Here is a 16,329-nt window from a genome sequence, read left to right as displayed (position 1 = left end):
TTGCGGACCGGCGTTAGCAGTGGGAGAGTGGCAGCTCCCTTCGTTGTGCACACATCAAAGGTGCGTTTAAACCATCACAAACAGACGTAATGCAGCACTAATGAACTAGCAACTAACAGAAATAGACATTAATGCCTTAAAGGCAAAAGACGATTCCTGCAAAGTAACCAGTCAAACTAACCACATGTCTTTGGACTGTGGGAGAAAACTGGAGAGAACCTGTAAACTCCCCACAGTGGGAGCCAGGCATCACTAGGAATCGAACCCACACCCTCAGTGCTGTGATGCAACAGCACTACCTACTGCATCACCAGGCCTTCCTTTAAAATTCATACATCTAAAGTGGGATATTGTCTATTTTGTAGCATTTGAACCCTGTTGACTCTCTGCTCAAGGTCACTCTGCAACACGTCATGATGTTAGGACAAACCGGGTCAGGCTGTTGCCTCCGGTGCGCGGGTACAGTAACACACTCACTGTGGCACAGCACATGAAGACGATGATGAAGGTCCCGATGACGCCTCCGATTCCCACCAGCCAGGTCATCCTGAGGAAGAGGATCACGCCGAAGATGTTCTGGATGCACGGCAGATACACGCCCATGAGCGTGCCGAGCTGCGGCGCCTGGACGGAGAGGGCGACAAACGTTTAGTGGACCAATATGTTACAGTAGTATCTGTGCAATTTGTTAAACGAACACACAGGGAAAACACACAGATGGCTGTTAACATTTACATTCATTCATGTGGCAGATGCATTTATCTACCGTGTCATCTAGATAGGACACACACACACACGCACACACACACACACACACACACACACACACACACACACACACACACACACACACACACACACACACACACACACACACACACACACACACACACACATACACACAATCACAACTAAAGGCAGTCCTGCTCCGTGTCGTCTCTTTACCATTTGTGGTCAGAAAGGTTGAAGTAGCTGCTGTTTTGTGATGTTCTTCCTCCATTTCCTGCGTTTGTGATGATGTTGCAGCTGACCACTCACTTCCAGCTGTAATATTTAGCAATGATTGCAGAGCAGCGTAGCTGTAAATAAGGCGCGGTGTTTTTGCACCCGAGCAGCTTAATTAGCAGCCGTAGAATCCTTCACAGTCGTGCTTTTTAATTGCCTTTAGAATTTAAGGGGTTCTCACACTGTTTTCTACAGATTCCCACAACAATAATTACTTTCAGTCCAGAAAAATAAAGTTTAAGATCAGAAGGTGGTCATGGGACCCAAACTGTGCAGGGGTTGGCTATGCAGCCGTGCTGTTTTATCCCTTACGGCCTTAGTTTGATGCTGAGGATTTGTTCTAGCTGCTGCAGTGCTATGTAGCGTGCATCAGTGGATCAGTAGACAAACCAAGAGCTGCTTTGGGTGGGAGAGTTTCTAACAGCAGGAGAATATGCTTTTTTATTCCCACTTCAAGCTGATTAATAAGAGAATACTGATATTCACGTTTGTATACATCTGTTTGTGCGCAGCATGAATGAGTCCGGGTGTGTCATTATGATGTATGTACCAGAGTGAAGGACACAGAAGCAGACGCCGACTTTGTACATAATAACGAATGATTCATTTCCTGCACAAGGACGATTTGACCAGTGAGGGGCAATAATGCCGATATCCAGCCGTGACCTATTTTACCAGACCTTAACTGTCAAATCATTGCATCTCCAATAAGATGGGGATAAAACTCGTCTCTGTACTCTGTGTGTTACCGGCTGCTGGTTATTGACTTACAAACATAAAACTGGGCGAATGCATCACTATAGGATGACATTATGTAATACTTTATATACTTCAAGTCTGTGCGTATGTAGTTGTTGAGCTTTAATCCTGCACATGCTGCTTGCACATGCACTTTTTCCAAAGCTGGCTATTCAATATGTTGTGAAGAAATGAATACTGCACAAGATGGTGGACCTAAAACAGCAGCCCTGCACTGGGAAGTGGCGGCAGATGCTGAATGCATGAGCCAGACTTTTAATCAAATCATCCTGACAAGTGGCTGACATCAAATGAATAATACTGTGTGCGATGCTACAGTATGTGATTTGTTTGGAGAGGCGCTGCTTTCCCGCATCAATAATGTACTGTTTGCAGAGAGGGGACGAAAGAGCAGGAGCGAGGAAGGCAGCGAGCGAGTCCAAACAGGTCTCACAAATATAATTATCTTCTAATTTCCTTTAGATAAACAACAGAGCAAGCGCTCACATTTGGAAGCGTAATTAGTGAGCTCACCGCTCGCTGAAGCCTGAAGCAGGCATAAAAAAGCAATCGCTTATAGACGCGACCAGTGAAGTCAAACCATAGGTAGTGAACTTATAGCAGGTTAGTCACCATGATGTGTCTTTAGGCTCAGCCTGCATGAACCAGTTGCTGCTTTTTATTTAAAATCCTATTTACTTGTTGCAGCATTTTACAATAACTTATAATGGTGCGTCTTGTCCAGGTTTCATGCCTTATTTAGAGTTTCCTGAGTCACAGCGCTAACCTTTGGTCACACTAATGCGTGTCTCGTCTCCCGCAGAGCTGAAGTGTAACCCGGCAACCTCCTACAACTTAATCCTCACGCGGGGAATCTTTCAACCTTGAGCCTCCTCGCGCTTTAATCAAAGATCCACATCGTGGCCTCCGCAGGTTCGCTTGGGGAAACAGCGGCGAACAACCCCGTCCATCTTTGTCACCTCTCCCACTGTATGATAATTAGCCGCACAGTTTGTCTGTTGTCGAAGCTATGCAAATCAGACAGAGGCTCGCTGCGTCTGTGCCCTTCAGTGTGCGGCGGAGGAGATTATTCATCATTTGCTTTTTGAAGACAAGGCTCGCGTCAACTCTTTCCCCCATGAATCTAATATTAGGGCATATAATAAAGCGCAGATCCATTTGATAAAGCTGCTCTCTTAAACCACATGCAACATGTTAAACTGTAAAAGCACCAAATGCACATTTTTGTCCAGTGTCGTCACGGAAACCGGAGCAGACGGCTGCATCTTTTAACCTCCCACCCAGGAGCAAAGCTTTAATTAAAAAGACTGCGTTTCCATGGGCAAATCCTGCAGGGACTTGGTGTGTAATATACATTAGTAGGCAGGTGTTGCAGGCAAAAAGGTTCCCCTGCCATCAGCACTTTATTGTCAGACACAAAACTGCTGCGGCTGCACAAAGCGGAGCTAAGGTCAGTTTGTAATAACAGGTAAGTTATTAAAAGGGAAACCTGTGTACATTTACATGCTGCTGGCTTCAAAAGCAGACGTGGACCCTTCAAGTGGATGAAGGATTCACAAGTCCTTTCAAGGTGGACAATTCAAAATAAAAAAGGGAAATCTAAATCCTAAATGACTTGTTTGGTGAACACACGTATCTGAAAATAGAAAAAAAAATAGAGCCGCCTAAAAATCTGTGCACGCACGTAGCTCACAAACGACACATTATAATCCAGATCTGTCTGGAAATCCCACGTGTTACAGGATGTACAGAGAGCTTACGCTAAGTCTGAGAAAGTGAACATGATAAAACACGGGTGCAGCTGCGGTAAACAATTAGGACACACACAAAACAAGTCGACTAATGGCTGCCTCTCCGAGCCTGAAGCAGCCGCAGCGATTGTGTATGCATGGAATCAGTGACCCTGCTGGGGGAAAAGGCCGGGCCTTTATTTGAACCGCCGCCTCTCTATTTTCACTCAATTGGTGCTTCATTTGTGGACAGGGATTGCAATCCTGACCAGCATCCGCCCCGACACACACACGCACACGCACACGCACACACACGCGCGCGCGTGCAGAACGAGTGTCCGCTTAAGAGAGCGGGAGCCGCAGCGTGCTGATTTCCCCGGAGAGCCGGCCACCGTGAGCCCAGAGAGCGCAGGCCGCTGCGGCGCCACAGGTAGGCCAGCGAGGCACCACTGAACTCGGAGGGAACAGCTGCCCACCGACCCCCTGGGAAGCGCAGCGCAGCCACTGAATGGATGGCTCAGGTGTGCGAGACACACAACAGGACCTCTCGCCGCAGCTGCCGCGGCGCCTACTTCGGATTGACTGCCTCCTGCTGCCCTGCCACTTACCACTAGACCCTCAGCAGGCTGGACCCCTCGCTTCCTCTCTCTGTCTCTGCGGCCCGTGCATCCGTCAGACGCACTCGGAGCTTTCAAGCCCACTGCGGCGAAATCAACACGCTGTGCTGCAGTGGATCAATCTGAATTACACCTGTTGGTATTTGTTCCAACCTTTAGAATAATTGCTCCTCAACATTGTGTGTCTGGCTTAACAGAGCGTGACCGTGACACAGTGGAAACAACCTCATCTCCAGACAGCATCATTAATACTTGACACTACACATTATGTTAAATGACCGCGTGTTTTACATCTTTCTGTACATTACTGCCATCATTACATTACCGCCCCCCCCCCACAGAATTGCTAAGGCTCCTATAGTAGCACCTCGTTCTACTGCATATTAGTGTTTAGAGAGTAGAAGAAATAAAAAAGCGAAGGTGAACGCTGCCTCACATCCTAGACTACTGTAGCTGCAGGGCAGAGAAAATGAAAGTGGAAGGTGCAGCGGAGGCTCGCTGCACTGTGCCATATATGAGTGGGGTTCAGGAGGGAGGAGAGGAAGCCTCCAGGCCCTCGGGCTCTGGGACACCCTGGCAGCAGCTTAGGCTGGCAAAACAAGTGTCATCTGTAAAAGCACCTCTCGCGGGGATCTGTTTATGCTCACCAAACGCACCAGGGTGTGATCCACTGCATGCCAACACGCATTTGTTGCACCAATAGAATTATTTTCTCATCGGAGCTGCACCTACACAATCCTCCAGCCAGGTTCAATGTACAATATCCCTGCAGGGCCACGTCGCCAAACGCTGTGAGAACAGTTGAACATAGTGTATTCGGTTGGTGAAATCATCTTCCACGTCAGTAATACAGTTTGATTGATATCCTTACCTGAGCAGAGGACATGAGGATGTGAAGAGAGGAGGAAAGCAAAAACAGGAGAAAGGAACGAAGCAGGTACAAAAATGAGGAAATGCAAGATAAGGGAGAAGGAAACAAGGAGAAAAGAGGAGTGAAGATGACAGGATGAACATGCACGGTCATCAACGCAGAGACGGAGGCATGAAGTGGAGTGGGGGGGTGGGGTGGGGGGTGGGGGGCTAAGGACAGCGGGGGAGGCAGATTGGGAGCTTGTAATTCCATCTCCACGCTCCGCTGGCCAAACAGAAGCTGATAGGGCAAATGTGTTTCTGCTCAGGTGTGCTGAATTATTAAACAGACCGAGAGAGGAGAGGCCAGTAAACACCAGCCTCCCTGACCAGCTGCGGATGAACCAGACACTCAGCGGTCAACACTGTGTGTGTGTGTGTGTGTGTGTGTGTGTGTGTGTGTGTGTGTGTGTGTGTGTGTGTGTGTGTGTGTGTGTGTGTGTGTGTCAGTCGCAAACGTGCTACTAGAATATTCCGAGTTAAAAGGCTCACTGGTCGAGGAAACCTCTGTTTAGCCACAGTGCTAAAACGCTAATGCACATGTTACTCTGCTCGCTTTGTAAAATTCAGGACGGCAGTAACCTGAGAAGAGGGAGGCGAGCCTCCTTTCACACGGTGGATCGATGGATAGATACCAGGTGTATTGATTCATTGACTTACTCTCAACGCACATGAGCAGCGATCATAAAACACGGCAAGGAAACAACTGAATACAATGTTATGGTGTGATATGTGGAGACAGAGACCATAAGGAGCAAGCCATTCAAACCCAGTTACTAGAAGATCACACGAAGGCAGTCGTGGTTAGTAGCTCGGTGTTGGTGCTCTGCTCAAGTCTGAACCACATAACGTTCAAAGGTTCCAGTGAAAATTCGGCAGAACAGTGAGAACACTGAGCAGCCACTGCTATCACATTTACATTTACATTTAGTCATTTGCACACACTTTTATCCAAAGCCACTTACAAGGTTGGTACAAAGAAGCAAAAAGGCACAGTCAGGAAAAAGATGTTCCAGTGTGAGGATGTTTCAGATTAATAACATGAAAGTGCCTTATACTGCAGGGAGATGTGTTCATTCAGGTTCAGCACTTTGACCAGGAATCACTGAACCGCTGAGGTGAAGATGTTTGTCTGTGCTTCAGCAAATACATAGTGAATAGACATTATATTAGCTTTAAGGGTGAGTTTAAAGCACATATCATGGCTGTTATGGCCACGTTAAGCCAGAGCAGCGTAAATCAGCAGTAGATCAGCGGTGACAGGTTTCAATCGTAACCTGCGCGACCTCCAGACTACTCCCTTATGTCGCCCGCCATCCAAATCGCTAATCTGGGCTTTCACGCCGCGACAAAGAAAGCCCGGCGCCTCGCTCGCCCTCTCCCACGGCTGACTCGCTCGCTCGCTCGCTCGCTCGCTCCAGGGCCCGATGGGGTTGGCGACGGAGGGGGATGAAGGGGGAGCGGAGCAAGAAATAGAGGAGCGGGGTCGCCGTGCGAGAGATAAAGCGCCTCAGGCTGCCTTAATGAAAAGCCTCTCGTGGCGATGGAGAGATTGCCTGCGGAACGGGCTGCTGATTGGAGAAGCAGTGACTTGGTGCAGCGTGCGGACTAATTAAAGCGCTGAAGGTGTTTGGACGATGGGGGGGAGATCAGAGCCGCTCCCAGGGTCGTTCAGGCTGAGCAGAGCCAAGCAAAGAGGCCTTTAAACTGGGACAACTTCACGGGCTGAGATAATTGGGAATGCACAGGTAAAGCACGGACACAGGGACCGGGGCTGATTTCCCCTGTGGATCGCCGCCGACCGCATTCGTACAAGTAACATGTTATGAAGTTACTTGCAAACCAGTTTAAATGTCAGGTCTCCTAAATTACAGCTTCTCTGCAGTGACACAGTGTCCTGTTTACTCCCGATCACCCACGCAGGTCGCTGTCAGCCGCTTCGCACGTGGCATCTCCTGTTCCTGTAAAACCTGCGTATTATCTTGATAAACTATAAACCTCCCAAACTATAAGTTGTCACCGCTGATGCTTTTCAAAAGTAATTTAAATTGTGCTGAGGGCAGAAATCTCAGAGGCACATACGTTAAAACCTGTGCAAATGAACGTGGCTGGATATGAGCCGAGCCAAGTGAAAAACATCATTTGCTGTCGCTGACCTTTAAATATGAAACTTTACTGTGATTTAACAGCAGTCCTGGCGCTGACGCGGGCTCGATCACTGGGGGGGAAGTGCTTTCATCGAGCTGCAGGTATTGCTTTCTGCTCCCAGGGAGCAACGCTTTATTCTCCACCTGGAAGAAGGGATCTGACAGACGACCAGTTTGCCCCAGTGCTTCCAGCCTCACCCGGTGGGCTTCCTCAGCGCTACCACCGCGTGCTAACGTGCATGGAAGCACAGCGATGGCGGAGCACTAGCGTCAACACGCTGGAACTGAATAATAGATTGGTGAAGTCAGGTTTTACAAATTACAAATATACTGTGACTGGGTCAGTGCAGACCTGGTGCTGAGAGGCTGCTGGTCCTGTGCTTCATAAATATAACGTTGACGTTGTTTTAAATCTTTAATTAGAGAAGACCATTGAGTCATAGGTCACATACTCATCTACAGGGAAACGTAGACAGTTCAACAATAGCATCCAAGGGGATAATCTAGGATTTCAAGGTGGGGTAGAATAATAAATGACTAAAGGAATGAATTGCACCATTCATATCCAGTATATCATATCATGCACAGTGGAGGAAACGGCAGTGGCTGATTGGACATAAAACCAGACACACTGGGTCAAATGTCAGAGAAGCTGTCAACCTGTCACCGCTGTGGAGTCTCAGTGCCGATGCTCCGTCTTACACTGGAGTGTAAAATGTGATATGACCGCGTGAATCCGTCATTTTCCCCCCAACTGTCTGTCAAACCTTCTTTCATTATTTGCATTATCATCATCCGCTACGACCGTCATTTCCCGCCGGACTAATGATGCGGCCGCCCGACTGTCGATCAGGCGCTGAGCAGAAAAACACAAAGTGAAGCCCTCCTCCCTGCTGCCGTCTCCACATCCACCGGCACAAAAACACCAGGGGGCGATTTGTAGGAAAGTGGCATTTAAGATGCAATCCAGTAACACAAAGAGCAGATTTATGATAACAACAAAGATCGACTGACTGAGTTCTTCTTCTCTAGTGAGTGCATTAGCAGCACAATCAAAAACTGTGCTAATAGGGCTTCATTATGTAATTTAATGGAAAGTACAAATCTATACTTAGCAGCACCTAATGACCATCCCATGGCAACAAGGATAATGACCCCGTTCAGGTGAACAAGTTGTCCAGGGCACACCACAAGCAATAAACTTGCAGGAAATGTAAATCCACAGAAAAGCCATTTATCTCCGCACACGGAGCGGAGAGCGAGATTAAAATGATTACCGTCATTTGTTTTCATGTTTCAGAACCGAAAAACCTGCGGTTCGGTGCCGACAGCTCGCAATGTCATTTCTGCGTTTGAAATTATACTGGAGGCAGGAGCGCCTTGCGTAATGAATAATATTCCATCAAAATACAAACAATGCGAGGCTGCCTTTGCGCAAGCTAGTTAGCGCTGACAGTTTTCGATCGTACCTGGGTTTGAAATCTTCTTGTGCCTGGAATTAGCTCAGTTTGCTGCTAGAAAAGAAAATGGCCACATCCTGAAGCAACACTGCAAACATGTGCTGCTTCCAATCCCAGTGTAGCTGCACGCACGCACACACGTGTGAGCGCATTGTGCACGTGTTAAATACCTTGACGGGTTTCTTGCGCGACGGCTCGGCCTCGTTGTTCTCCGCCTCCTCGTGCTCCTTGCTGCCTTGGGGGAGGTTGGAGTAGTTGGCCAGGCTGCTGAGCAGAGACGACACCATGGGACTGGTGTCCATCTCCTCCTGCACAGGAGCCAACAAAGCCACAGGGGCTGCAGTCAGCGGCCGAGGAACGGAGTCCCGTTTGGTGCATTTAGCGCTTTTATTCAGCCAAGTTTGTAAAGTGTGGTGAGCTTTGTCATTGATTACTGAAGGAAGGATATCTGGAATATTACAGTGGCTGGTGATAATGTGTGATGTCGCAAACCAGCATGCAAATTAATAACACATAAGGACTGAATCATAACAGGAATTGTAACGCCTGTGTATTTAATAAACACACGTGAACCATCTGGATTTTAAAACCTCTTTTGGCAGCAACAACGTTCTCAGTTCTCCAAAAAGCTCCTTTCTTTGCTTTCAGTCGCTCTGCAATAAATGTGCTTCTGTATTTCTGTAATCTGGATCATTCACCTTCATCTGATGAACGCCTGACTCACCCTGATGCACATGTAGACGCCTTAATAAACCTCTTTCCCATCATTAACAACTTACATTTTGCTGTTTGTCCTTCATGATAAATACGACTAATCCAAAAAATCCAATTCATTTGCAGCCTATAAGAAAGCAAAGGGCAGCGGGGGATTTTAGTTCTTGTTTAATGTAGGAACGCCGCAGAGAACGCAACGTGAATGCATCTGTCACGAGCCGGAATCCTCAAGTAGCAGCGTGAGATTTACTTGAATGAACCTGAGGCCGGTAGATGCCCTTCACACAGTAATTACGCCATTAATCGACGTCAGAGCCCCTATTCAATCAGTGCATCCTGCCTCCCTCTGTCTTGCCCGATTGTGTGCGCTAACAAATGTGCGTGTGGGTGAGTCTGCAGAATATGGGGCCGTACCTCAAACAAGGCCATGTTCTTGCCGTCGTACTGCTGGCTCTTCTCTGCAGCTGCATCACTGCTGTTGATGAAAGGGCTGCTCTCCTTGGGGTTACTGTCGCCTAGAAGAAACACACACGCACACACACACACACACGCACACACACACACACACACACACACACACACACACACACACACACACACACACACACACACACAAAAGCTCTACTTTTAGACCGGACTCAAATAAGGACACCAGAGAGCAGCATGTGAAAGACAGAGTTCGGGCAAAACAACTTTCAAGAACAGACACGTCAGAAATACATTCCTAATTAGTCATGATCTGATTGTTGCGGCTCGGACAGAAAGCTCAAACCGGCGGACGCCTGCCAGAGAAGCAGCTCCGCGGTCCCCTTTAAGCTCTCACTGTGAGAAATGCAGAGAAACGGGACCACGGCTAATGGAGTGTGCATTCACAATATGTGCAGCGCTATATATTCCATATGGCCACGAAAAAAAAGAAAAAGAACAAAAAACGGACTGGGGCGTCTCAATCAGTGTTCTTTACACAAACAGGAAGATCAGAAGCTTGATGCGAACACAGACGTAATAAAAATGTCGCCCTGAAAACACACAGCAGAGGCAGCAGATGTCATTTAGGTGACAGCTTGCTGCAGGCATCATGACTCCACCGAGAAGCATGTGTCTGTGAAACCAACGGCTTCAGAAGGGCAGCGCTCAGACGTTGGGAGACGTATTGATCAAGCCCTGCGCTTCCAGCTGAGGTTTGAAAAGGGATCACAGGCGACCAGCAGCTTTGCTCTTCAGCCGTGTGCGTCATGTACCGACACACACACTGGACAGCAGCTCACTGCTAACCTTTGATTAGCTTCAGCATCAAGCTGCAAGGCTCGAATCAGTTCACGGAGGTCCTGGTGGCGAAGGCCGTGCGGCCTGAGCTGCCGTCTCGGCGCCTCTTCCTCCCAGCATCACTCGAGGGAGACGGCAGATTGCTCTCCCTCTGGCTCTCCATCCCGCCTCGGACCGATCGCCGTGACACCCGGTTATAAATAGCCGCGATGCTGCAACCATGTGCCGTGACGTCGGGGCACCGCTAGCAGCCGGCGCACTGTTCTACAGCGACGGGGCGACTCGCCGAGAGAGGGAGCAGCACATGAACAATCAGGGCGCGAGGAGAGTAAAGCGAGAGAGAGAGAGAGAGAGAAAGAGAGAGGGAGAGAGAGAGGGAGAGAGAGAGAGAGAGAGAGAGAGAGAGAGGGAGAGAGAGAGAGAGAGAGAGAGAGAGAGAGAGAGAGAGAGAGAGAGAGAGAGAAGAGAGAGAGAGAGAGAGAGGGAGAGAGAGAGAGAGAGAGAGGGAGAGAGAGGGAGAGAGAGAGAGAGAGGCCCCAGAGGAAGCAGAGGTTAATACAAAGACCTGGGAAGCGAGCGGGTGAGAAGATGGAGACAGACGCAGACACATGGGGTGAGAGCACACAGTGACAGGGAGACGCGGCCTCACACGGACGGGACAGGAAGTCAGACCTGAACTGGGAATGAGCGGAAGGAGAGACGCGCTTCCGCCCCATCCTGCGAAATGGAAAAGCTTCGGCTGCACTTAGGGTTGGGTTCATTCTGACCCAGAGGTTAAAGCCCACACTGCAGTTAAAATAGAGGCGAGCGCGTCCTACGGAGGCTTTTCAGGACTCTTGGATTATTTAGTTGTTTGTTTCAATGCAGCAAGACATGCATCAGTGCAGAGCAGCATGAGGCTGGTTGCTGGTAAAGATGACATATCCATGAACGCTAATGGACAGATGGAAAACGGAGGTGAGATGAATTTGCAAATAGTAAGTGCAGAACGGAGCCGAGAGCTAAATCCTCTGATCAGATCTTGTATCTGACATGATGATAAACTGATGTGAGTGAGGAGATGTGTGACTTGTCATCAGGGAGCTTTACTCTGTAATAACCTGACAGGATGCCTCTAGTCAGCTGACATACAGTATAAGAGTGACTGAGCAGGTGCAGCACTCAGTTAATGCACGTGACTGACGTTCTCAGCTTGAACTGGTTGCAAACCCATTCGTTATCGCCGGTCGCTGTAGCTGATTCAGTCATTTGTCATTGCGCTGCACTGCACCTGTCAGTGACGGCACAAAACGACAATCCTTCAAAATGACCCGCTTTTAGAATCGCTATAGATCAGCTACTGTGTTTGCAAGTAAGATACATGGGGTACGAGCACACACGCACACACCAGCGCATTCGAGCGTCCACAGACACACACTATTATCTGAAGGGCTAATGCCCCAAAGACAACTCTATCCTAGCACTGATCTCTCCACAGCCCATTTCTCCCCATCGCCTTATAATTAAAACTCCATTATCAAAGAAATGATGGATACCCCCTTTCTGGCAAAATGACGGCGCCCAGAAAGAGTTGTGCTCTGACCGCATCCACCGAGCAGCTTATCCTCCTTCAATCTGATGGGATCCGTCCAACAATGGCTCTCACTATCAAAGCCTGTCGCTATCTGTGGTCAGAATCCAGAGCTTTACTGCTCACTGAGCGTGTGATCGCCCTCCAAATCCCCCACAAAACAAAAGCATGGCGTCTGCGCGCCTTCAGCTCATAACGAAGGGACGTTGGTTATGAGCCTGTTTAAATGATGAGCAGCTGAGCTGTACTGTACGTGACGGCGTGCTGTGTTTGAGCGGAGCTTTAAACTCTGTCCCGCTGGTTCCCCTCTCCCCGCTCTGTCTGCTGCTGTCGGAGTGCATTCCCCGTGACTTTGAGCCACACTCGACCTTCCAGCGTTGGAGTGTAAATATAACTTTTACTACATTAAGTGGACGCCCGCCCGCTCCACTGCTCTCAGCCGGACAGTTCAGTTTTCCAATAGCTCTTGGACCAGAGGGGCCACAGAAGGTTTCTTGGCGAGAGCTGTTTGACTTTGTTTTATCGATCCTTCTCGGTCAGTGTTGAGGTGGCGACAGTCGCGCTTATTGTTCTCTCTCTCCACACTCATACGGCCTCTCTCTTTGAGTCGTGTGGGTGTGTGTGTGTGTGTGTGTGTGTGTGTGTGTGGGACTGTGCGTCTTTATGTGTACCTGCATATGCTTCAGACCACTGACAGCGTTGTACAGCAGCAGAAAAGTGGCTGCATCCAATTAATCACCGTCTGGGCAGAGACGGCTGGATTTCAGCCATTTCATGTGAACACGTGAGATGTAACTGACGACCGACGCCAGTCATGCTGATAATGAGGCTTTTTTTTTAGGCTATTCACAGCTTCTTCATGTATGAAAGTAAATATAAACTCTTCCCTTGGCTGTTAGTCAGACTCCGGCTGGAGTAGACAGCGACTACATGCGCTTACACAGACATTTCATTTGCATCCAGAGAGAGAAGTGCTTCATCTGGTGGAAGAGTGAGGAATTTAAATGGAATTAGCGGGATGGAAAGAGACAATTAAACAAAAGAAAAGTTGGATTTTCTGGCTGCGTTCCTCGCTATTGTGTCCTGGTACGTTGCCAAATCCAAGCGGGTCGGGAGTTCACTTGTTATTCCTCTTGTTTCACCACACTGGGACTCGCTGGCTGAGCCGGGGGGGGTTTGGGTGGAGCCAGGTGAAGGATTAGGGTCACTTTAATCTAAATTCCAGTCAGATCGGGATTGACAGCGTATTAAAATGTACGACTTTGCCTAAAACTGACCTACATGTGTGAGATTTGAGTTGCGAGGCTGTCTAGCATTAAACACGAGGGGAGGAATCGTTTGTAAATGCTCTGAATGACGAGCTTAGATAAAAACACACAATGTTTGTATGTGGTGGAGGCTGTCGACTAAAATCAATATTTCTTTCAATACTCGTATGTAGGACTGATATGTACTTAGACAAACATAATCTCTATAGCTGTGTGGAATCACTAGTGACCAGATTTAATCTGATTAAAGAGCCTCCATCATCACAATGGCAGACTACTGTGAATGACCCGTACGCTGAAGTGTGAAATATTATTGATTATCGCACCATCGTGATGAGGTGAGAACGGCGCTACTGTGGTTTGTATTTTTACTCAATGCAAAAGAGATTTACTGTACTTGCAGAGAGGAATAAATAGCAACAGCATACGGTTCCATGCCCACATCTGCCCACACACGGTGTCATAAATAGATATTTTCTCACTCCCCTCCTCCTATCGTGGCTCCAGCACGACATCAGAGACACAACAGCCTTGTATAACCACATCTCACACTCTGTGGTTATTCTCTGTGTGTCTCCCACTCTCCCCATCATCTAACTCTCTTTACTCCTATTTTCCCAGCTCTCACCCGTGTCCTGTTATTATAGTAATGTTTACGGAGGGAACGCGGTGGGATGCCGACATGAAAATGCCCTTTTTCAGAGCAGTGCTGCAGGACAGGACCGGCGATCAGCATTCAGGCCGGCGCTCCGGCGCCGTATGAATTTTAATGCGGGTTTGCATCACGGGGTGCAACTCTGACACAGTCTCTCCAACCTCCCAGACGGAGACGCTCGCTGCCGATTGGTCCCAGAGCCGACGGCAGCTGATTGGCTGGGAGCGGAGGACGCGTACGTGTGCGTGCAGCCCATCGCATGGGGACTGGGCCACGGCGTGTCAGGCGTCCGGTGATGAACGGCTGCGGCGCGGCCCGTTTGCCTTCGCTGCTGCTATCTTGCCTGTGGCGGTGCGCATCAGGATTAATTCCCGTGTAATGCCAAGCGTGCGCCTTCGCAGCAGCACCCTCTCTATCTGATATTGGGCAAAGGCGCAATTGTACACAGCAGAAGAATGACTGACAAATCCGTCCCTTCGCTACAATGACCTGCATAATAATTTGACAGAGGGAGATACAAAAATGTGCTTTGAGGTGAGAAGTGAGTAAATTGACTCTCGAATTATGCAAAGGCAGATTGAATTTTATTCACTATGTATCTTAGTGACACATACTTTGTTCCTGAGCTCTTTTTGTTCGGGCTTTTAATTTACACCTCTGCTCCTGTCTTCACTATCTTAGGACATACTTTACAACATTAGCAGGAGAGATTATGTTATTTATCATTATAATTTTCTGACAGACTGAGAAAAAGGGTTGGGGCGTACAATAGCCAGCACTGCTTCACGTAATAAGTTGTTATTTCAGACTAGTGGCTCTAGAAGCGCCTTGAACTCAGGTCTGCTGCATCACAGGTTCAACAGGTTCACGCTGACCCGCTACAGCGGGTTCAGGCAGACGAGGGAGCCTCGGAGTTCATCGCAGTGTTAACGCTTAAGCAGCCAGCAGCAGCAACATGCAGAATCTTTCATCAGAAGAAAAATCAGACAAAAAAAAGACTCTAAATTGCACTAAAATAAGAAAGCGATGTAGTTAATATAAAAACATACTAAATATTTCTTCTTATTGTTTTTATTTCAACTGAATAGATAGAACCGCCCTGCCAACACATCACACTTCTCCACTTCACAGCCCAGAGCTGAAACATTTAAACCTACTTGTCCCTGACGTCGCACCGTAGCTTGTTTCCTGTCCACAAACCTCTCAGCGTGTGCACTCGAAATGAGGAGCGTCAGATGGGCGGCCACGTAAACGCACCGACGCTGGGCCCCGGAGCCCGGCTATGGGCCTCCCTCAGGTGCCGGGCCCGCCTTGGGAGGACACCCCGTGCTGTGTCAGGCGGGCGCACGCCTCGTGCACGCACGGCCGGCGCCGGTGGGAGAAGCTCCAGCTCGCTGCACGCTGCTGCTGTAATTGGGGAGCCACAGAGTCAAACGGAGCTGGAGGGATGACGGAGAGAGAGGAATGCGTGGGCGCAGGTGAGGGAGAAGGGCCGAGTGGGAGGAGAGGTGAGGCTGGGCAGGATTAGACACCGCTGAGGTAATTGGTTGAGGGAAGAAAAGGTGTCCCACACCCGAACCAGAAACCAGGAGCAGGGAGCAGGTGGGAGCGGCGGAGGGAGAGGAAGGATGGACGAGGCGATAGCGGCTGGGAGGCTGACATATTGTCGTGAGGTCATGGATTAAAAACTCACCCCAACTTATCACATGCCAGGAAACCAATTTAACCGGGGAACATAATTTCCTCCTCGTCCTCTGGTGCCAAGTCCAGACGTGAAGCCAAGCGCTATCACGGGTTTATTACGTTTGGCACATTTTGAACAAGGGCCACGTATAAGAGAGTTCAGGAGCCTGTGATGGGATGAGACGACTGAGCCAGAATATAAGAGAGGCGGCCGGAGGACGGAGGCGGTGGGCATCTATCACCTGCAGCGCGGTCTTACAGGCTGCAGCGCCGTCTTACAGGCTGCAGCGCCGTCTTACAGGCTGCAGAACCGTCTTACAGGCTGTTGCGCCGTCTTACAGGCTGCAGAACCGTCTTACAGGCTGTTGCGCCGTCTTACAGGCTGCAGAACCGTCTTAAAGGCTGCAGAACCGTCTTAAAGGCTGCAGAACCGTCTTACAGGCTGCAGCGCCGTCTTACAGGCTGTTGCGCCGTCTTACAGGCTGCAGCGCCGTCTTACAGGCTGCAGAACCGTCTTACAGGCTGCTGCGCCGTCTTACAGGCTGC

The 16,329-nt window shown here is 49.0% G+C and overlaps 1 protein-coding gene across 3 annotated transcripts in view; it reads right to left on the bottom strand.

Annotated features, from left to right (window-relative positions):
• slc12a5a (solute carrier family 12 member 5a) overlaps window positions 1–16,329 on the bottom strand; it is a 94,114-nt gene that overhangs the window by 20,633 nt on the left and 57,152 nt on the right. For all 3 annotated transcript variants that reach the window (XM_029150658.3, XM_029150659.3, XM_029150660.3), the window contains exons 2-4: window positions 9,756–9,856; window positions 8,798–8,935; window positions 478–624 (exon numbers count right to left, since the gene is read on the bottom strand). In XM_029150658.3, the coding sequence (XP_029006491.1) occupies window positions 478–624; window positions 8,798–8,935; window positions 9,756–9,856 (386 nt within the window). The remainder of the gene's footprint in view (window positions 1–477; window positions 625–8,797; window positions 8,936–9,755; window positions 9,857–16,329) is intronic.

Source organism: Betta splendens, chromosome 5, assembly GCF_900634795.4.
Source record: "Betta splendens chromosome 5, fBetSpl5.4, whole genome shotgun sequence".
Lineage (NCBI taxonomy): Eukaryota > Metazoa > Chordata > Actinopteri > Anabantiformes > Osphronemidae > Betta > Betta splendens.
This window is presented reverse-complemented; position numbering and strand designations above follow the sequence as displayed.